General features: G+C 43.5%; 1 protein-coding gene across 4 annotated transcripts in view; it reads left to right on the top strand.

Annotated features, from left to right (window-relative positions):
* Positions 1-18,459, top strand: part of LOC125016674 (low-density lipoprotein receptor class A domain-containing protein 4-like) — a 232,025-nt gene extending 213,566 nt beyond the window's left edge. For 3 of the 4 annotated variants that reach the window (XM_047599307.1, XM_047599308.1, XM_047599310.1), the window contains 3 exons: positions 5,198-5,352; positions 6,768-6,818; positions 11,106-18,459. In XM_047599307.1, coding sequence (XP_047455263.1) covers positions 5,198-5,352; positions 6,768-6,818; positions 11,106-11,699 — 800 coding nt within the window. In that variant the 3' untranslated portion in view covers positions 11,700-18,459. The remainder of the gene's footprint in view (positions 1-5,197; positions 5,353-6,767; positions 6,819-11,105) is intronic. The other variant, XM_047599309.1, reaches the window with a different exon arrangement.
* The last annotated feature ends 4,196 nt before the right edge of the window (positions 18,460-22,655 follow it).

The raw sequence follows: 22,655 nt of genomic DNA on the forward strand, positions 1-22,655 counted from the left end.
ACTGCTGTAGCTGCTGTTCTGTTTGTGTCTGATAGGGCCGGGCGTTTTTTTTTTTTTAGTTGAGATTTATCTGGGTTTGAGAATCGAAAGTCCGGTTTCAAGTCTGCAAATAAAAGATTTTTAATCCTCAAAACACATAAATAAAAAAGAAGAAGCAAAAGTAGGAAGCATACCAAGCTGATTAACCAATAAGCCGTTTAACAGAAACATAATCTGCAACTGTGTTAATAACTCAGTCAGGGAGAATACGTGAAGAAGAAGAAATGTGCTTCTCGTATGGGAAAATGCGCTGCTTCTCATTGCAACACTTCATCGTAAATGCCTTTGGACTTGTGGCTTTTAATGCCTGTAAAAACAATAACATTAACAGTACGGCAGCTTCTGTCAGGATTCACCTGCTTCTACTCTTCCATTGGCTGCAGGTCAATGAACTCTCCACCTAAATAGTTTGATATGCATCATATATAACGCGGCCTATCATAAAAGCCGATCAGATGACGCAAGCATCACGAGAAGATATCCCAGACACACGCCCTCGCGGCCCGTCTAGCCCTGTGCGCCCTGCGCAGGTTTAGATAGCGAGAAACTTTTCCGCTCTGCAGGTTAACGCTGTAGACGAGAAGAAGATTGTTTTTAGTCCCTTCTGTTTGCTTACTCGGGATTTAATTAAGGAGTACATTTTAAAAAGTCTTTCTTTTCCCTCCTTTCAAACAGCTTACTGGAATTTATTTTTATGACTTTAATTTAGTTTCTGACTTGGCAGTCTGTGCACATTTTTTTTTTTTTTTTTTTTTTCTAATTTCGAATAATAAAAAAAAAAAATGTTTATTTTATTCCAAAGCAAATCAGGGCTACATCTGTTACGCTCTTATGCGTACAAATGTGTGCGACGCACCACTTTCTATCAGCTATCTCGGTTCAGTTTTCCGGAGTAACTGACTGGAAACTGATTACTGGAACCTCTGTTCATACAAATGAGTCAAAACAAGTGTTTTTTGAAGTGGTTTCAGACGTGTCCTGTGATCCGTATTGGCCCACAGTGCATCAGTGGTCAGCTTCAAAAGTGCTGATCGGAGCGCGCCGATTAATAGTTAAGGGGATTCCAGTTGAGTAGAATATAAATTAGGTTTGCTATAGTTACGGCCCAAAGCATTTTTTTTCCCCACTATCCAATTAAATGAAGTCTTCTAGGAACCAAATTCCATGTCTTTTTTCTTGGATATAAGTTTATATTTGGATATATGTTCCTCAGTAAATCAGTTTCATCTGGTCAAAATACCCACGGAAAAATATAACCGACCGTCTGAGCAGATGTCACTTTTATGTGACTTGAATAAACCTGATGACCTGTTGTCGTCACCGCAGCATAAAAAAGGCAGAGGACGGCTGGATGCAGTGCAAGTGATTCAGGCTGCTGAAGGAATAAGAGTGCTGCAGACGCTGGGGCTGATATTGTTTTGACAAGTGGATTAGTGTTGTAATAACATCAGACTGGTGCTGGTAATTCAGACTGTTCTCTGGCCTGTGGTGGAGCCTTTACTGTACACTATGTTCTAGAGTGGATACAGCGGTTCAGGCAGGAGAGGCCTCCCCTCTTCTCACTGTCTTCTCTTATTTAATCTGCCCACGCTTCCTTCCCCTTCTCAACTCCCGCCTCTGGCTTCCTTCCTCCCCGACCGTTCAGAGGAGAGGCCCTTAACTGCAGTGCTGTTCCTTTTTTTAATTTTTTTTTTTATTATTATTATTATTATTATTATTTAGCTTGAGCTATAAAAACATAAACGCGCCTTGTGAAAACATCCCCACCTTACTTCAGAAGAGGTAAGCCATCTTTGACTCAGCCGTCTGGTTTGTGTGGCTTTTTTTTTTTTTACAATAGCAGAAGGCAGAGTGTGTGATATTTATCCAGCCGGCTTATAGGAGGGGCCTGGTTGACTCTGGTTGCCCAGAATGCAGTTCTCCGAATGAAAGCCTCCTTCAGTCCCCTCCCTGCGGCCGCTGTGGTGAGCGTGCAGGCCCGGGCTGGTAGTGGAAGAAGCTCCCCGAATGAAACAAAGAGCCTGGCAGAACACAACAGAACTTCTTTCCACCACATTTCCTCTTCTCACAGAAGGCCAGAGGCTCCAAAGCCGGGATTTGGGCACTTTCTTTGCACTGTAGCCATGGCTTCAAACGGCTGAACAACTGGATTGACTTGAAATCTATCTGAGAATCCCGCAAGATGCGCCGGTCAGGCATAACATTATGACCACCCTCGTGCCTCTAAAACAGTTGTGGCTCATAAGAGAATGGACATGGGCCTTCTGAGGGTGTTCTTTGGTGTCTGGCTACAGAATGTTGTTAGTGGGGGGGGGGGCCCTTGGGTCCTATGGTTTAGGGGTGTGGGCGGGGGCTTTATCAGTTAGAATCTAGTGGATTTAGAGGCCAGGTCAACACCTTGTGCTGCCCTTCAATTTGCTCCTAAACTGTTTTTGTGTCTGTGTTAAGCTGCATCTTGCTGCCATCAGGGAGTGTCATCGCTATGGAGCGGGTGTGTCTGCTCTGGTATAGGTGGGTGCTACATATCTAAGATACAATCCAGAAGAATGCCAAAAGTCCAAAAGTAGAAGCAGAACGTTGCATTGTCACAAGATGTTCAATGTTATTTACTTCTCCTTCTCTGGTCGTAAAGTTGTGGCTGATTGGCGTAAGTCACAGTAATTCTAGTTCTTCCCTCTCAGCTGTGGTTTATGGCGTCACCACGGGTCTAAACCAGACTCCTCAGTCCTACCTGTCTAATATTAGGTCACATAATGGCTCAGTTTCATGTATCTTGTTCGGGAAAACGCGTATCGTTTGCGACCTCGCTTACAACCGAATGCGTCGGTTGAGTTGTATTAAAACCGCTTCAGTGAAGTCCCTTTCTTCCCACTGCTTCATCTGACTCACGAATCTTTATTATTTCAACTCTTCACCACCTCACTCGTCACCTTTCTGCCTCACAAAGGAAGAGTTGCAGAGCCCGTCCGTCGCCGTCGGTTTCGCAGTAAGCGCCTCATTCCTCCGCTCTTTGTCGGTTAACGACCGTTGGTTTTTTACTGGCTTAGGTTTCGCTCCGTCGCCGCGTTTCTTTTTACCCTTTCACTGTGGTTTGCGCTGGTCGGCCGTGTTCCTCTCGGTCCCACCCCACCCGTCCCCTGTGGCTGCTGTGGTGGAGCGCAGGCAGGTTTGAGTGGGTTTACGTTTCAGCTCAGGCCCGACTCTTAACTGCAGACGAGTAAGCCAGGGAGGATTACTGTTGCTGGGAACATTGGGAACTGGACTGCTTTCGTTTTTGGTTTTATTCCATCACGCTTTCACAAAAATTATATTTGTCTATTGCTTCTCTCTTTTTTTTTTTTTTTGGACTTTCCACTGCTGCTCTGTCAAAAGCTGCCCAGGTGGATTGTGGGTAATGCACTTATAAAATTGCACACAGCTTTGTGAAGAAAGTGTCCACCAGAATCAAGGCATTGTGTCTCAAATAGTATGTACACAAAATGCACGGAGTTGTGTCACTGCGCTCGGAGAAAGTGCACGGACATCGAGTGGAAAGTAAGTGTGAGTCAGAGGTCAGACTGGGTGCCAAAACCAGACAAGGTCAAGACTTCTGCTCAGAACAGACGCACAACAAAGGAGTCTCAGACTGGACACATGGAGGCAGGGAGAGAGAGGGGAGAGAGGAACTGAAAGTGGGAGACAATGAAGAATGAGACACACATGGAAGGAATGATGGTGGGTGAGGGAAGAATGTAAGACGGGACACTGGTGAGAGGCGTGGAGATCCGGGAGAGAGAGGGGAGGACGGGGTTAGAGGAGGGACGGACAGAGCGATCGGGGACGAGTGGAGACACAGGCGGGGTTCAAATGGAGGCAGCGGGAGGAAGATGGAAAAGAAAGCGTGAAACAATGAACAAGAGACTAGAGGCAGACGTGACTGTAAGGCGGCGATCATTGTGTCTCCCAGTGGTGCCCTGGTCGGGGAGGTCATCCCAGATCAGCTCTAATACAGGCCTGTGTGTTTATTCCCCGTCTCCACAAAGAAACCACTGTACCCTGGGACAGGCCGCAGTCTCAACACTCATCTTTTTCTGTGATTGGAAGCTTCCCTCTGTAGGATCCTCAGGCAGACGCACACACACACACACACACACACACACACACACACACAACTGGCTACGTACTGTTAAAACCACACAAACTCTCAGTGTCACTGTGACAGGCTGACTTGGGAGTTTGACCTGTGCTACCCCCTGCTGGTCAACGCGCGTTAGAGCAGCCGGTTGACAACCAGAGTCTCTGAAGACGCCGGTTGTTTCTCCTCTTGTCATCAAACTTTTTAAGTCCAAAAATGCTGCCACACTGAGTTGGAGCCTCTGTCATGTGACACGTGGAATAATATCATTTGAAATCATCAAAAGGTTTTTGTTTGACAATAATTATCAGCCGCAGCTATCTCTACTTTCCATCTTCTCTTTTAGACTTGATAGAAAAACATCAAAAAGAAAGAAAAATTAACAAGTAAATCATCACCAATATAACAGAAGAAAAAAATAACAACAACAAAAAAAGGATGACACTGCATTCAACGAACCTAATGTGGAGCCAATACAGGATTATAATTATTACAATAACATCCCAAGATGACATACGATTATTGTCTATAAAAGATATTTATATTTATTAATTGCATTAAGTTTAAACATCTTTTTGAAGTTAGATACTGAAGTACTTGATTTTAACTCATCACTGAGTTATTCCACTATTCCACAAGTTTGATCCTTTAACTGTGATGCACCTACTTTTTTATATTAGTTCCCCTAAGTTCAAATGTCTTACTCTGTCTTATTTTCTGACTGCAGCAGGGAAGTTGATTGTTTTGTGCCTTGAACATAATAAGAGTGGTTCTTAACTCAACAATATCGTTAAATTTTAAAGTATTTAATTCAATAAAGATTGGGTATTTGATGTTGCGATTCGATGACGTTTTGTAGTTTGTTATTGGAGGATAGTTTGTAAAATCTAACAATAAGTATATAAGTAGATACATAAACTTCCCTGATGTCTACTGCTTTGTAGCACACATCTGCCCTAAACGATGGCTTTCTGAAACTTTCCTCCATTTGAACCTTGTTGCTAACCCTTCCCTCTCCTTTTCTTTTTTTTTTTTTTCACGCAGCTGAACTGGAGTTTGTTCAGATCGTCATCATCATCGTGGTGATGACGGTGATGGTGGTGGTGATCATCTGCCTGCTCAACCACTACAAGCTCTCCACCTGGTCCTTCATAACGAGGCAGAGCCAGGCCCGCAGGCACGACCATGCCCTACAGCAGGTCAGTAACACAGAGAGAGACCAAAAAAAAAGAGACAGAGACACACACACTTTGTGTCGGGTTGCGTTTAGTCGCTCTGACAGGGCTGTTCATCCAGCATCCATGCCAGTAACATTTTGATCTAAACTGATAACGAGTGAAACCCCGTGTGTGTGTGTGTGTGTGTGTGTGTGTCCGTCTGTTCATCTGTTCTCACTGAATGTCCCTGCCTAGTCATTGTGAGAGGACATCTCTGTATTTCTGAAGCAGGACAAACATAGATTTACCAGTATGTTCCCAGTAAAACTGCGCTGAGCTAAATGAATCCTTTTATCCCAGTCGGAGTTCTTGTCCCAGTTTCACCGAGGTAACAGCTTTGCTCCAGTCTGTTAGGTGAACTTGCTGAATTGGTTTCTTCGGAGCCAAAGTCTGTCAGGCACTGATGTTTAATTTACTGCAGCGCCGTCTAGACAGCAGCGGCTCTGCCCCATACTGACATGACACACATAAACACACACACACACACACACGCTCGCATATGCACACAGGTACAGGATATGATGCAAAGTAATAGATTCCTAGCTTTGAGATCAGCGGCTGAAAATCCGCTTACTTTGTCCTGTCATTCGCAGATCATTTACATTCAGCTTGTAAACGCTCTCTTTTTCCTTGCTCCTGTCACTTTCTGTTCCGTTCCATCCAATCAAAGCTGAAAATTATGCAAAGGGAAGAAGCAGACAAATGCAACATAAAAGCAACAAGCTCTCAAAGCCCCGCACAGGATGAAGTGCAATTTGGAAATATGCCGGTAGCCTCTGCCCCTAAACGACACATAAATAAACAGGATTTAAGCATGTATGTCCTCCTTTTCATGTTAACCCCCCCCCCCACTCCAGTTAAATACTGTTGACTGTGTCGTCTGAGAAAAGATCCTCAAGTCAAATGAAGACGAAGGAAAACTGTAATTATTTGATCGTTGTGTTTCATTGTTGCAGCTTTTATCCTCCCTATTTTTAAAACGGGAGCCTTTTGTTGTGCTCACTCCCAAACAGGGCTGGATTTTGGGTTTGAAGCCGTCAGGCGTTTCTCTGCGCTCCCGTTTCATCTTTTGTGTCCTCATTAAGTTGTTACTTTTAAGCCATTTTTCCCTTTCTCTTTAACTGTTTTTTTTGTGTGTGTGTGTGTATTTTTATTTTTTATTTTTTTTGCCTGTTTCGTCAGCTTAATGGTCTCATATCAATAAAAGCACATCCCAAACAGAGCAAACAACAAAGCAGAAATGATCCCTGTTCACGCATTAGACACAATGTCAAGGTCCAGGAAGTTTACAGTTAGTGTGTTGTGTGACACGAGTGCATGAAAGTTAAGCTAAATCTCAAATATACACATGCATATGATCTTTAAACAATCCTTTTTGTGTGTGTCTCCACGTGCAGGACGGTTGTCTGTGGCCTTCAGACAGTGGGTCGCGACAAGGTGCCTCAGAGGTAAGACCGTCACTGCACTGACCCCCTCCCCCTTAAACCCACAGGCAGGCATTATGTGTGGCTATACTTCACATGTGCCAGGGTTGCCCAAATTGAATCAGAAAATATTAATTTTGCAGTACTTTAAGTTAAATATGGGTATATATAGCATACATGTTGTGCATTGTGCTTCACATTTACGTTTAAAAAATTACTGAAAATCCATCTGGCTTCTTTAAATAAGACAAATAATTGAAGCACTCTGAAGGCAGACATGGATCATTACGAGGCCTTGGACCTAAAAGAGATTTATTGCAATGAACAAAGTAACATGGGACAAAACATGCCCTTATTAATCATACAGACTTCAGCCACACAATGTACACTGTGGTGGAATCAACCTCAGTAAAAAGATGATTTTAACAGCTTATTTTGGTCTTCTTCACCTCACATGATTTGAGCTCAACAGCGCCACCCTTTCATCAATGTATCACAATGTTATTCTCTGGTCAGGAGTGGAAGTGCACCAATAAATAATAATATACAGGGGACGGCGGGGCCAACACAAATCCACTGCAAGGCAGCCAGGACCTATACAAACATGATAATTGTTGCTTGCAATAAAAAAAATATAAGTTTTATGTTGTAAAATGTATCCTCTGTCGACTGTGTGCACGCAGCTCACTTTCTCAATGGGTGTAGCTCCAAGCCAGCTGCACGAGTTGCCCACTCTAATTCCCCTCTGACTAATTTTCAGACAACATTGTCCAGATTGTCATTCTGAGCTCATCATTGGTGACGGCCATAATTCAACCATAAAGCAGTTTGCCACATACTCCCTCATGCTTCATTTCCATAGTTAATACAAGGAAACTGGATCATGAATTACATCCTCTGTTGCAGCAAAGTGCTTTAGAGGAGGCTACAGAAACTCCGTAGACAAACACTCACTAGTCTGGCAGCATTAAAGCTTGGCTTATACTTCCCCAGCTGGTATATGGAGAGCCTACGGTGGGATAATTATGCCACTAAAACGCTAGGCGGCGACTATGGAGCTGTAGTTATTAAATGTGGATCATCAGAACATGGAGAAGACATCAGTCAGAAATAATTTTGTTGTGCTCGTCCGGTCGCTGTGGGTGGACCAAACACAGCTCGTGTGGTCTGCATGCGTAGTTACATATCTGGGAACGAGCTTGTCAGGTTGCATTATACCTGCAGCGCCGAAGCAAGCATTAGACTACAAACACACTCTGTGAAGAACTGAGATGCCCCTTGATTTCTCTCAAAAACAATACACGTCTAGTCCCAAAAACAGACCGTTCTGCACAGGCACTGCACAGAAACCCTTTATTTTCTAATAAACCTGTATAAAGGTTCTTTACAGGATTAAACTGGCTTCCACAAAATCAAGAAGTATCTAGTGGTGTGATGTGGCACCAACGATATCACCTAAAAATTGAGATCATGATAAATTTAAACTTTTGCTGCAGCTTCATCATTACAAATGCAGCATATATTTTGTTATTATTTAAAAAATACAGAAAGGGCCAGTTACAGTTTTAGGATTTCTGGACTGAACAGTTCTGATTAAACCTGTGGTTTCTTAGGGTCCCCTCATGGTCCTCACGCCAATTGAACATGTGTTTACTACCATTTGTGATTTCAGATGCCATATGAATTATTTGTTTTAAACTTTTTAAACTAAATACTAACCATGGGCTTAGCATCACTCGAAGTGGACGTAAGGAAATATGTCCGTAGTCGCAAACAAGGAGTGAGTAAAGCAGGAGAGTGACTCGTGTCACAATCATATCAGACTTTTTATTGACCCAAAGCTAAAGTAGGAGGGAAGAACTGGTTTAATATGTTGGTTGTGTTGGCGCAGCTGTTCCCACATGTAATTATGCACTTTTTTAACGACATAACTTTAAGAATTTATAACAAATTATTTTGCGAACCCCCAGTTTGAGAGCTGTTGTCTTGGGGACTGCATTATTTTAGTGCTAAAATATTTATTGGCAGCACTACTGATGGTTATATTTACAGGGTTTTTCCAACCCAACACTCCTGTTAGCTGCTGCACAGATCCCCTGCCTTATCCCATTCGTTCTTGTAACTTATAAGACTGCAGATGAAAGGAATGTAACCGAGAGACTGGAAGCCTCCCAGAGACGTCTTTCATCACCTTTCAGCTTTTCTTTGTTTCTTTGCCGGCTTCATTATTAGCGCTCGCCTTTGTGTAATTGTTCCGCGGTTACAGTAATACAGTCGAGGCTCAAAGATCCTGACATTTGCATTTGGGTTGCCTGTAAATATTTGATCATCCAGGAACTGGAGCTGGGCACGGCTGGCACGGCACCCGCCGAATGAAATCAAAACTGGCATCGTCTCAGAGGCTCGTGAATGCAAAAAAAAAAAAAAAAACGCGCGAGGATGCCAGCGTGCTCATTACGGCTGGTGATCTGTGCGCTTAATGGCGCCAGTGCCAGATGGAGAAGCTCGCGAGTCGCGGCGGGTAGATACGCCCTGGGACGCCGGGAACGTTTGGGGGGGAAATGCGAGCGGGGCGGTCACGTGGCGGGATCGATACGTCGGAGATGACGGTGTAGTGGTGAGGCTGCCTGAAAAGGTTTGGCCGGTCGGTCTGCATTTGTGAGTGACCTGCCAGTTAAAAAGCCTCGCGTGTAAGCAAAACTGAAGGGAGTTCAATAAGAAAGGGGGGCATGAGGTGTGGATTAAAAGAGAGGAAAATGAGGAGGTGGGGGAGGGGAGGGGGGGCAGAACAAGAGGTAAAACTGTTTCCAATAGAGACCAGGAAAAAGAGGGAAAGGCCATGGAGAGACGAACGCAGATAGAGACGCAGCCAGTGTGAGTGTGGGTGGCTGATAGATGCTGGGATGGGGGCTGAGTATGGTGTGTGTGTGTGTGTGTGTGTGTGTGTGTGTGTGTGTGTGTGTGTGTGTGTGGCAGGGGGTGGAGGGGTGGTTTTTTGGTGCGTCATTAATCAGCAACACCTCCCCTGACACTGTCTAGACAGCCGTCTGAGAGCTGCCCTGCTCTGCTGCGCTCAGCTCCCTATATCAGCTACACACCTTTCCTCCCCCCCCCCATCCCTCCTCCCTTCATCTGTCTGTCTGTCTGTCTGTCTATCTCTACACTTTTCTCTCTATCTGCTCGCTTCCTTTCTCTCCCCAGCTCTCAGTTTCTCTCGCTCTCGCTCTTTATCTCCGCAGGTTTTTCTTCTCTCCATCCTTATCTCAGTACCCTTTTCTTTTTAATCCTTTCAGTTACTCTTTCTCTCTATTTCAATTGCCCCCGATCCTCTGCACCAACCAGCCAACCCCCCCTTTAAATGCCTCCCAGGTTTTTTTTTTTTGGTTTTTTTTTTCCTCTCTCCCCAGTCTGTTGTTCTCTCACCCAGACTGCCTTGTCAGTGGGGGTTGACTATTAGAGCCCCAGTCACTAATTGAAATGGGCTCCCTCTGATAATGACTCGCCACAGTAGAAATGTGTGGAATTGGATAGAAATGTGAGAATTATAGAAATGGATCATGGCGCTACAGTGTGAAAAGTTAATTGAGGTGAAGATCTCTGACAAAAGCTGGTGGATGAACCCGATGTGTTCTAGCGGGAGGTCTTTTTCTTCCTTTTACTGTAATTACACTATAATGTCTGCGCGGGCTAATTGGTGACACGCTGGTTGGAGCTTTTGCTGCAGCAGGACCATCGTTCACATTCGGTGCATTCAATTAAATTGTATCGCGTCAAAATGCGCTTTCTGACCAGTTCGCCGCGACGGAGGACCACGACGCACATTAAAAAATGATGTACATTGATGTTTCGATGCTTAATGCTTGACACTGTGTCAGAATCATATAAGACGCAAACATACAAAATGTTTTCTCCAATAGACTGGAGGTTGTGTTTTTGTTTTTTTTGTTTTTTACTTTTTCCAGAAGTTCCAGAAGTGAACATCATCCATCATGGTGATCCCTCACAGTGGGGTTGGGTCTGTTTGTCAGACTTAAGAAGTGACTTCAAAGTGTTTTTCACATTTTTTTTAACTGAGTAATTATTTATTATGATGACATTCAATGAATACTAATAGTAATTCTAGACAAATTGAAGGTGTGGTGCCTGTGCTCCACCAAAAAAAAAGTCGCTACACTGCAAAAAAAGGAATTTCATTGCACTGGACACCAAGTATTTTGTCATTTTGCATGTTGTATCAGTAGTTTCGTTGCTGTCTGACTCATCGACCTCCTCGTCACCATCTCTCCATCCTCTCCTCCTTCTCTCTCTCAGGTATTATACGCTCCCCAGGCCAGGGATCGCTTCACCGCTCCCTCCTTCATGCAGCGCGACCGCTTCAGCCGCTTCCAGCCCACCTACCCCTACCTGCAGCACCAGATCGACCTGCCGCCCACCATCTCGCTGTCGGACGGCGAGGAGCCGCCTCCGTACCAGGGGCCCTGCACCTTGCAGCTCCGCGACCCCGAGCAGCAGATGGAGCTCAACCGTGAGTCGGTGAGGGCGCCGCCCAATCGGACCATCTACGACAGTGACTTGATTGACATGGGAGGAGGCGGGAGCCTGGGAGGGGTGGGGGGAGGAGCGGGGGGCTTGGGCGGAGGCGGCCCGAGGCCGCCCAGCAGTAACTCGGGCATCAGCGCAGCCAACTCCAGCAGCCACGGGCGCATGGAGGGCCCTCCGCCAGCGTACAGCGAGGTGATGGGCCACTACCCCGGCTCGACGTTCTTTCTACACCAGCACAGCAATAACCAGAGGGTGGGGAGGCCGGGGGGGCCGGGGAGCAGGACGATCCAGCAGCAGAGCCAATCAGAAAGCACAATAGTACCTGCCAAGGCCAAGGAAGGCCAACCAGAGGACCTGGTGTGAAGAAAAGGGGAGGGGGCAGGTTGGGCCACCCACCCCAGAATGACAACTGTCTCTTGTTTCGGCCCCGATCACCCGTAAGACGTGGTCTCTCTATCGCTCTCTCTTTCTCTCTCTCTCTGTCTCTCATGTCCTCTCCACACTCCCATGCACAAATAAATATCAACCTTAGCTACAAACAAAACAAGGAAAGAGAAACCAAGAGTCGATTTAATTTCCGTTTCTTTCCGACGTTAGTAACTCAGACTGCTGGTGCAGGATGTATGCACTGCGCGGAGACTTTTTTTCCTTCGTTTTGAGAAAGAAACACACTGCTAGCACAGATTGAAACTATTTTCTCTATTTGGTCCCCTCGGATGATGGTTCTGTCCCCGGGAACTAAGGAGGATTTATTTTTTATTTTTATTTTTATTTTTTTCCATTTCTGTTTTTTTTTTTTTTTTCTTTTTCTTTTTCTTTTTTTTTTTTTTTTGGACCGGGATCTGTGCACAAAGCGAGAACTGAGAATCAAGGACAAACGGAGAACACAACAAAACAAGAGACTCACAAAAACCCAAATCTTAGTGCCAAGGTTCACGAGGAAGCAAAACAAAGGGGGAAAAACTGACTCGTTCTAACATTCAAAACACACACAAAAAAAAGAAAAGTTATCTAAAAGTTGCACTATCTTTTTGTTGTAAAAGAGAAGAGGGAAATTATGTTATGTGATGATTAATAATGATGTTTGTTTTTCCTTTTTTTTTCCTTTATTTTTTTGTCCTTTTCATGAATGGACTGATTGACTGAACTTTGGCTCCAAAGTTGTTTAAACAGTTGAGAAAAAAAACAACAACAAACAAAAGTATTATAAGCTTATGTCCTTCCTTTTTTGAAAATCGCAAAAGAAATACTCGTACCCAGCCTACAACATCTCTGTCTGCTTACACCACAGGCACAGTGAGACTTAGTAAGAGAATAACCTTGTACTGCTTCATGTCTTTGTTCACTTCAGCCTTGTGTGGGGAAGAAATCTGCGTCCTGACCGGCGACTGGGTAGACATTACATTTCTCACTTCCTCTGGTAGTTTGTTACAATGATTTGGAGGTAGATTTCCCAAACCAGGATACGTCCTTAACTCTGCCTGGAAACATTCAGCGTGACACAAACATGTTCGAGGGAAGTATCTGTACGGTTGGATATCAAGGAAACCAAGTAAAATGTAAAACTCCACGACTCCGCAGCTAAAAACATATCTGAAGTGTCCGTCTAGACACCTGGTCAGAGCAGATTCTTCTCTCCTCAAATCTGTTCCAACCTCTGAGCACCTGACACTTCCTCTTTCCCCGTTTCCTCGCATTCGAAGCCCCCCTCAGCACCCGCCTCCCTCACACTGCACATCTCGACATGCACAGTGCATTCTGCCAAAAGCCACATTGAACTCAGACCCCGCTGCCGTGACGACAACACAAATCAAACAAACAAACAAACAAAAAAAAACGACAAAAAAAAAAAAAACGACGAAAAACAAAGGCTCGGCTCTACATCTTCACGTCTCTAAAGCCACAAAATAAGACGACACAAAGTGAAGATTCCTGTCTGCATTCGCCAGCACAGCGATCAGGTTTTAAATGAAAAAAACTGTCTGTGGTCAAAGGGCTATGGGAGGGTCCTTTTTGTAAAAGAAACAAATAACCTTTTTGAAAATTAAGCCTTTTTCTCTGCTCATCGTTGCCTTCTCCTCTGCTCTTGCGCTTTTATCTGTCTCTCTTTCTTGTTTGCGTTCGACGCCAGTGCCCCCCTTCCCCTCCCCTCCCCTCCCCATCCCTCTCCCCAACCCCAACGCCGCTTCCTCCCATCCCCGCTTTCAAGCAGTGTCTCTGGTAAACACTGGTCCATCATCCCCTCCTTCCATCCCCGTGCAGAAAAAGTGCGATCAAATGATGCAGAGTCTGCTAAGCCCTTTAAAGTGGAGACTGGAGTGGAGTCCTCGTTCGGCAGCGCGCTCGTGCGGTCCCCTCCTCGCTGTGTACGTGTGTACGCGTGTGTGCATGTGTTCGTTGGCCAGACCCTTTTAACAACACAGAAAAGCACTTAATGCCCCTGCAGGAGCGTCGTGTATGTGCATGTGTGGTGTAGCCGAGTGATTTGTTAACCGGCCGCTTTGAGTTTGGAGATTCAAGGACGTGTTACTTATTTGACATTGACCATATTAACGCGACATCAATTAAGCTTTCATTGAAATTCGGCGTCTCTTTTAAAAGCCAGAAACGCACGACGGTCATTATCGCGTCGAGAGGTGCGACTTCACGGTGAGCGCTTAAAGGAAGCGCGCGCCACGGTTTTGTCCACCCCGCAGGTTCCATTGAGCTGCACGCGGAGAACTCCACCTTTTTTGATTCTAGTCATACAATAAAACACCAAGCAGTTTCTTTGAGCATTGGCCTCAACATTTTGGCATCCGCCGCTGGGGAAAAGCAAGAAAAGAAGTTTGTTTTGTATTTTATATTTTCCTTCTTGTCAACAAATCCCATAAAAGCGAACGACGTACTTTCAGATATTCCCATCCCGTCTGTCTGAAGACAAACCGTGACTCAAGGTCAGATCATTTATTTTTTTTTCTGGAACTGGTTGCATGTCCAGGATTATCATTTCAAACCACTTTTTGTGGTGGTTGGTGGTTGGTGTACCCATTAAATTTTTATTTATTTATTTTTTATTTCCACTGTCGGCTTCACAGAAACATGGAAGCAGCTATTCCCTAAAACAGCTGTGCGCTACAGCGTCTAGCAAACCGGAGGAAGCAGCAGCGGGATAGTGATTCATGGAGAGGAAAGAGCTTGTTGCCAAGTGCAACACTTTGGCTCATTGTTGCGTTTTTGGACAAAGGAGATCTGTCGCTCACAGGAATAACATCTGTCCAGCTTTGATCGCCCCACGACGCTAGTTGGCTTGATCTGTTGACAAGGAGAAAAATATATAAAAAAAACATTTATCACTTCAAGAAAATGTACACTGACTTCTTTCTCAACACAAAAACATAAACACATGTTATGGATATTTTATCATAACCTATATTCAGTAATTATAAAGGGTGAAGTTGCCTGATGCGGCTTTAATGAGCGTTTAAAGGTAATGCTCTTCCAACGGAGGTGAATTCCAGTAGAAACATTCAACCAGAAACCAGGAGATATTTCCTTAACGCTCGTACATCCCCCGGCTCCTTGTGCACTCTCAGCCCACGTCTGACTCCATGTCGTGAAGACGGAGGTTTCGGTCGGCCGGGCCAGAAGCCCTCTGATCCCGTTGGCGTCGGTGTGTTTGAATGTATGCATGTGTCCCAGTCGTGTGTTTCCAGTCGGTGCGCGTCCATCTGGCTCTGTCGTTAACGTGTGCATTTCTACATCGCTGCTATTTGCTGTTGCTGCTGCTACTATTGTTGCTACTGCTGCTTCTCGTGCCCACCCTCACCTCTGAAACCCCCCCACGTCCTCCTGTCCATCCGGTCCCCTCGACTAATCCAGACCCAGAAGGAGATAAATCTGACCCTCTGCAGTCAAACCCACAAGTGTTGAGACGCGCGAGCCCGTGTTAAAACGTTTTTAATGCAGAAGAGTTGAAGCGCGTCCACGGCTGCAAGGATCGTCCCAACACTTTTGGCCTTTGACTGCAAGACCCCGCTTCAAACCCGCATACCTCCCCCTCTTTTTCTTCCTTCTTTCTGTTGTTTTCTGAGCTTGTCCTGTCTGCGCAGTCATAGCTTGTAAATGGAGGATATAAAAATGAACTTTATGTTTTCTACAAGGAGGTTTGCATGTTACTATTATGTGAGTAAATAAGGTGCCTAATGTTCATGTTTGAGCAGACCACACCTCAGTCAGACTGCTGCTCGGAATCCGTGCAGGTGCTCTTTCTCGGCGGGGTTTACCACCTGTCTGGCAGGACAGAACAGAAATACGTGAGGACTGCCAAAAATGATCGCTTCTGTCTTTTTTTTTGTAAAAGTCGTGGACAGAGAGGAATTCGGTAACCTGTCGTAGCCACACTCAACTCTTATCAGAGAGTCTGGTAACGCTCCACTGGGATTTCATTACGGGGTGAGTTTCAGCCACTGCATAGAAAAATAACACTTCTGCACGCAATTGGATACAAACAACCGATCGGAGTAACGAAGTACGTGTGGCATTCTCAACAAATGCCTTAATCGCTTGTCATCTTTTGCTTAAGTTAGTTATCTACAACGACGTTAGTGGACTGTAAACAGCTCGCTTCTTAGATGACGTGTGTGACTATGTAGCTGTTACTCTTCTGTCCATCACCACTTAAATCTCACCCAAACGGTTTGATGAGCCCGACGCGTCTTCGCCAGGGCCGCTCAAATCGGAGCGTAATCACTTCCCAACCGAGAGTTCCCAGACCCCGACGTTCGACCGCAAACAAAATCGTAGGAGGGGGACGTTGATGTGGCTTCCAGGCAAAGGAATTCAACATTTTTGAGCCCCCCTACCACCCCCCAACCCCACCCCCGACCCCACCTCACCCCCTCGTTTGACTGAATCTGATCCTGAGATTTATTTGAAGTCTCTGTGAAAACTGAAAACTACACACGGGAGCAACGGCGTGCCTGTTTCCAAAAACAAAACAAAAAACAAAAAAAAAAGAAGAACTCGCAGCTCCACCTTGAACATTTTAGCTTTGCTCACCGGCCATTGTGCCAGACAGGAGTGGTCCCTCCCAGAGAGGCAACTGAAGCCATTCCAGGCAGTAATGTGACCCGCGTGTGGAGCAGACATAGGAACCCACTTGCACTCAAAAAGCTCCCACCTTTGTTGTGCCTCACTTCCAACGGTGCTTTTTTCAGTAGTCTGTCTTTCTTTATGTTTGTTTGTAAGGTGCTGTATATAACTTGAATATATTATGCACATATCCTACCCAATGGGTAGAAACCACAAAAAGATGTTGTGAATATTGTAATATAATGTATAGACAATATAAGAATTTTAAGAAGGCAGCATCAACTTTGTAAATGCCTACAGTTAAAAAAAAAACGCGCTTTTGTCTTTTTTTTTTATGAGAAAACATGGTTTGCAAAGTATGCTTAGAATATGGTTGCAACACAAATACAAATAACTACTTATAATATTTTGCTATAAATAATATTCTGTTATGATAAGGATGAAATAACCTCTGGATTAAGGATGCTGTTGAGAAAGGATATTCTCCCGTTTGGATTCTTCTGTCACAGTGCCGGCCGTCTTCTCGTAAGGGGCTGGCGGGTGGTTTTCTTTTGACCACGATTGACTAACAAATGTATAGTTCTATTACACAGATCCTTTAAGAAAAACGTATATCTCTCTCTCTCACACACACACACACACACACATCAGTCTGTGTTTATGCCACGACTTCAGCCGGACCAACGGTTGACTTTCAGCTCGCTTTGTAAATGGTCGAACCGAAAAGCAAGCAAGCAAGCAAGCTGTCTAGTTTGGAAGACGACCACCGCACACGAGAGCGCTTCTTCTGAAGGGGAGAAGGTTCTTCTGTACTCATCTGTTTTTCATTTACTTTTCAGCCGTTGTTTTGTATATCTGCCAAAGTATAAAACCTGCTGAGCACACTCGGCACTGCTATAGGGTCTGGCTGGATGTTAGACTACGTTAAGAAAGCATTTCAGCTCAGGAGGATGGTTGACTTTTTAATCGCACGGTTGTTGAGCAGGAAAATAAATCAAAGGAAAAAAAGAAATTTAAAAAAAAAGAAGAAAAACATGGGACAAGATTGGAGAGTTGCGCCAGTGTGAAACAAGTGGGGGGAAAAAATGCCGTTAAAACTGTCATTTAACTTTTCTCTCTTTGTTGTTATTATTATTATTTTTTTTTAAATAATTATTTTCTACATTACAATGTTATATGTGGCACAGTATATTGAAACAAAAGTCATGTTTAATCTGCAGTCATTTATTTACAGTATGTACTGAAAAATAACTCCACTGTACAATAACCGCAGAGCATGTTCATTCTTATCTATAGACGATGTACATAGCAATGCGCCATTTTCTCTTCAAAGCACCAAATAAGTGGCAGTTGTGTAGTTTTAATTTGGGAAGAAGAAAAAAAAAAAACTTCTCTATTGTAACTTTGGCTGGAGTGCCGCTCGGCTCTCTCCGTCTTAATTTCCTCTCTTTCGGTTTCCTGCACTAGCTTGAAGAACTAACTTGGGCTCAGACAGATTCTTTGATCCCCCCCCCCCCCCCGCAGTGCACTCCTTCTTTCCACTTATCGGACGTCTGTACTCAACTGCTGACAACAAGTAGCTGTTTTTATCGTTCCAGATTTGAATAATAACAATGATGATGATGATAACAACAATGATAACAACTCAACCGTTTGGTATTCTCTCTGTCTTGACAGTTACCATAGCACTGCTTCCATCATGGGTTTTGTAACATCAGTTTGCTTTATTTACAAAATTAATCCTTCTCGTTCCCCCTTCCCCCTCTGTGCTGAAATCTAGATATATATGGCTGTATTCAGTAACCATACAGTGTATATATATATATATCCAAACACAGAGGTAAAATTGTTGTGTATTTTTGCCTCTTTTTATTTAAGCAATTGTGATGTAATAGGTTTTAGGCCTAAGGTCTGTTATTGCAATACTTTTACAGAAAAGAAGAAAAAAAATCAAAAAATGTTGCTCTAAGTGCTGTTGTAGTCAAAGATTTTATGCTTGTACTTATGCTGTAGTCAAACTGCAGCGTAATGAATAAAACTTTAAAAGTGATTACTCCGGTGTTCCCCCTGTATTTGTTCCCGTAGTCTCATATAGATAATGAGGTTTTGTAATGTGATTTACTGGGAGTCGGTGCCACTCAGCTCAGCTCAGCTCTTATCAGCCCTCACCGATGCGGCCAAACAAGAGGCGAGCGGAGCATTTAAGGCGGATCAGCAACTTCTCAGACTTGTTAGCCTGATTTCTGCGCTGCTTGGTGATGCGGGGTTGAAGCCTGATGCACTGACACGCAAAAAAAAAACACTGTGGGTTAATTGGCTGCTTTGGTACTAATAAGGGAAATGTTATTCATTTTGTACTTTGCAGGACGGTTCGCTCAATAAACTTGGGTTTGTGTGTCAGGATACTGCAGGTAGTGCTCTACCTTTGCATCCATATATATGATGAGAGCAGTGACAACACAGTGACGTTGAGAATTTACCTCCCGAGACCCTGTGTCCTCACATGGGGACATTAAGTGTTATGTTTGTTGGTGCTTTTTCTGCTTCATTTAGACCTGTTGTCCTCATAGGTGGACGCTTTAGTCTGCCATCTATAGAGGGTACGCACTGACATCACTGCCGCCTTAGGCCACGCCCCCCTGAGGGAAAAAATGGATTATCTGATCAAATTAAGGACAATTTAACTCAACAGTGATCCATACGAACTAGGTGTGAATTTGGAGAAGTGTGTTAGCCTCAGTTTCTGTTAGTTTAAGGTAGTTTTAGGTCATTTCAGTTATGATAAATGTGGCTAAATAAAAGATCTGAGCTTTACTGACAAGTAACGTTAGCCATATAATACTGTTTTATTGTTATTTATTCCTGGAACTGAAATAGTTACTGTCAGCCATAACTACACCAAAATAACAACATCTCCAAACTTCTCTGACGACCCTCCAGAGCGTAACTTAAGAAGTAACTTAAGGTATGACCTCATCAAAATATACAGAATAAATTAATATTACCTGACACTAAATGTGAACCACAACATCAGGTTTCTGTGTCTGGATTCCAGTTGTTTCTTCTAATGCAGCTCTTCATTTTTTTTTAATTAATTTTACAGTTTAGATGCTATTAAACCCTATGGTTCAAACTAATGCTCCTAATCTCCATGTTCAACTGTCTCTTTTTATCACTCAGTGGCTGTAACCATGGAGATTTCGGTGGCTGTGATGTCACGTGCATACCCTCTATAGGTAGCAAAGGGTCAATACACTAGTCGGGGTAAGGACATGACAGTGGATTCATTCTAAAGCCAATCATGGGACAGAAGTGGACAAGGTACAAAACCTCAAATTCTACGGTTGAAAACTTTTTTTTTTTTAATTTCCGTTTATTAGCTTTTCTTGTTGACACGACACAACAAATTCTATCAATAGTAACGAGCAATGCGTCACTAATTAGCAGGTACGTGTTTGAAGGAATTGAAATAAATAGTTTTATAAAACTGGTGACTTTATTGTATTATACAGCAAAATAATCCCTGTGTCCACATATGAGGACAAAAAAAAAAACTACTTTCTGTTCAGAGATGATGTTTAGTTGTTCTGTTCTTTTTAGGTCCTACTTTTCACAAATACCTTGGAGGAGTTAAAAATGCATACCAGGCAAGAGCTTGGGCCTCAGGAGGTTAAGAAGGGAGCCACCGATACCAGTAGTGGGTGCTGTGTTAGCTCATGTACTCGTAGTCGTATTTGCAAATCAGCTCATACACCTACACTCATAGAACTCTGTGTTACAGTATTAACCAAGTTTAGCCGCAGAGGTTAGTGCGATGTTAATGAGGGTCTTATGGCTCAGAGAAATGCGGCTGATGCAGAAAAAGTTCAAACATTACATACATTTTTGTCAGGACTTTGTGTATATGTAGGTTATTTTGAGCAAACGCATCAAAGTCAGGGGACCAGCAAAATATTTCAAATTAATCCAAAGGGAAATATAATATCATTATAATAATATTAATTAATTGCCATTCATTCAGTTGTTTAGTCTTGTTCTATGTTCACATTATACCTCGTTGATATCACCATCCATTGGCTGACATGAGGTGTTTGTATTTATTTGCATCTTCAGCCACTTCGGTGTTAATGAGCTCTTTCTTCAAGTTTCTCAGCTGTACTGTGATACAACAATCTGGACACTGACATGGACAGTAACACTGAAAGTACTGGTAAAACCAATTATTTTAAAATCAAAACCCTATGATCAAGATCCAGGAATTTCCCATAATGCACCTCAGCAGTATAATTGTAATGTTATGACACACATTCAGTTTTTCTGTTAAAAATTCTCCATTGCATTTTATTAAGAATTAATTGTTGGACCCCTGTTGGCCGTCGCTATAGACGTCAGATTTATTATTTCTCCAGGATGTCAGAAACCAACCAGGATTAATTGTTGGATTTCGAAGTTGTGTTTGAGTGGTTAACAAATGTGGGAAATCAGATGACTTTACACGGTGAACTTCTGGCCTGCTTTGCTGACTCAGAGAACATCATCTATGTTCACCAGTTGTTTCTACCAAAGCAAAGAGAAGACAAATAATAAAAAAAAAATATATATCCTGCTCTGGAAAATGTTTCCCCTGCTTCACACGCTGGAGGAACAGGGGGAGTGCAGTCTCTGCCGAGCTTCAGATGAGCCTTTAACCTGCATCGTCCAAATCTGCTGATTCTTCCCCTTCCCGGCACAGCACAGGTCAGAATCGGGTCACACTAAAAACCTCTCTCTTTCTCCGTTGACGATTTTTGCTAAAGACTCTTTGGCAAAGATCCTTCCGGGCCAGGAGCAAATGGCTCACTCAGCCCCGCAAAGTAATGAAATGCATTAAACATAAGTTTCTGTATATTTCAGCTGCAAGACCATTTATTTATAGACAGGCCCCATCTGGCAACTTGTCATAACATTCCAGGAGTGAAACAAAGCTAATGTTCAAAGCACTTAGCCTCACTTACAAGTGCAGAGGGAGGGTGGGCCCCGGGGCCCCCGCCTCCTGTCCTCTCCGTGAACCTCCTGCTGTAAAACTCTGCGAGGAGCACAACTCGTCCCAATGCTGTTCACATTTCTACTTGACGCCTTACACACATCTTGGAAGCTGGCATACGGGCGCGGGGCGTGTAGAGGAAATCATGCACGCATCTGCTGATGTTTGTTCAGAGACGTGATGCAACTTTCACAATCTGACCCTCTGAGCATCAACGGGAAACAAGAAGAAGAGGAGGAGGAGGAGGAGGAAAATGTTTCATCAGGAAGCAAAGACTAAATGTTCAGTGCTGTCTGGCAACTAACTTTAAGGGAATACAAAACATAGGAGTTGTAACTATAAGTCAGTGCTCTGAACCGTTTAAATACCCAATGCCATTAATGGACAATTAACCAGTTAGTTACCAGTGAAGGGGACAATGGCCGAGGGGCAGATTTATCCATTTGACAGTTTGAAGATATGCATTTTCAGCATATTATCTGTCCCAGTCACGTGGAGGGACCCTGGATCAAAAACTAGTTTTGTGCTCTTCATTATCTTAGTTTACACGTCTACATATCTTAGTTACAATAAGCTAACCATGCAGTATTAAATACTGTTTCAGTGTGTGTGTCCCAAGTTTTTTATTTTTCCTTCAGGGGCCCCTTAAAAGTTCACCAGGTCACCTAGAGAAAGGTCAGGATACTCACATGATGATCCAGTTACTCACCATTAAGTTTATAACTCATTATTTTAAAGTGAGTTAAATATGACTGCTACGTCTCTACAAACCAAAACCGCATTTCAATCCTGCATTAGATGTCTTACTTTAAAAATTATAAGCAAAATCTACTTAAAATATCTATATCTTGGTTTCCAACCAAGTTGGAAGCCAGAAAGTGAAGCCAGAGCAATTCCTCGAGTGGCCGCTAGAGGTCGTCTTGAGCCAATCACCCTACACCCCCTTGTTAAAATGCAGCCCTACAGAAGAAAACATGTCCTCAGCCTGCTTCACAAAATGATTGGGTCTCTACAGCTAATTTCTGTATTCATGACAACTCTGCAGTAATAAATTGTTATATAACTCTCCGGGTCAAATGTAAACTTTCATATGAATTGCATACATATCAAATAATTTTATATAAGCATTGTCTCCTGCCCACGGATTCTGCAAAGAAGTGTCCAATACATATTAATTAGTTGAAAAAGCATTGGTTAGCAACAAAAGTGGACAAGGTGCAAAA

This window comes from Mugil cephalus, chromosome 11, assembly GCF_022458985.1.
Source record: "Mugil cephalus isolate CIBA_MC_2020 chromosome 11, CIBA_Mcephalus_1.1, whole genome shotgun sequence".
Classification (NCBI taxonomy): Eukaryota; Metazoa; Chordata; class Actinopteri; order Mugiliformes; family Mugilidae; genus Mugil; species Mugil cephalus.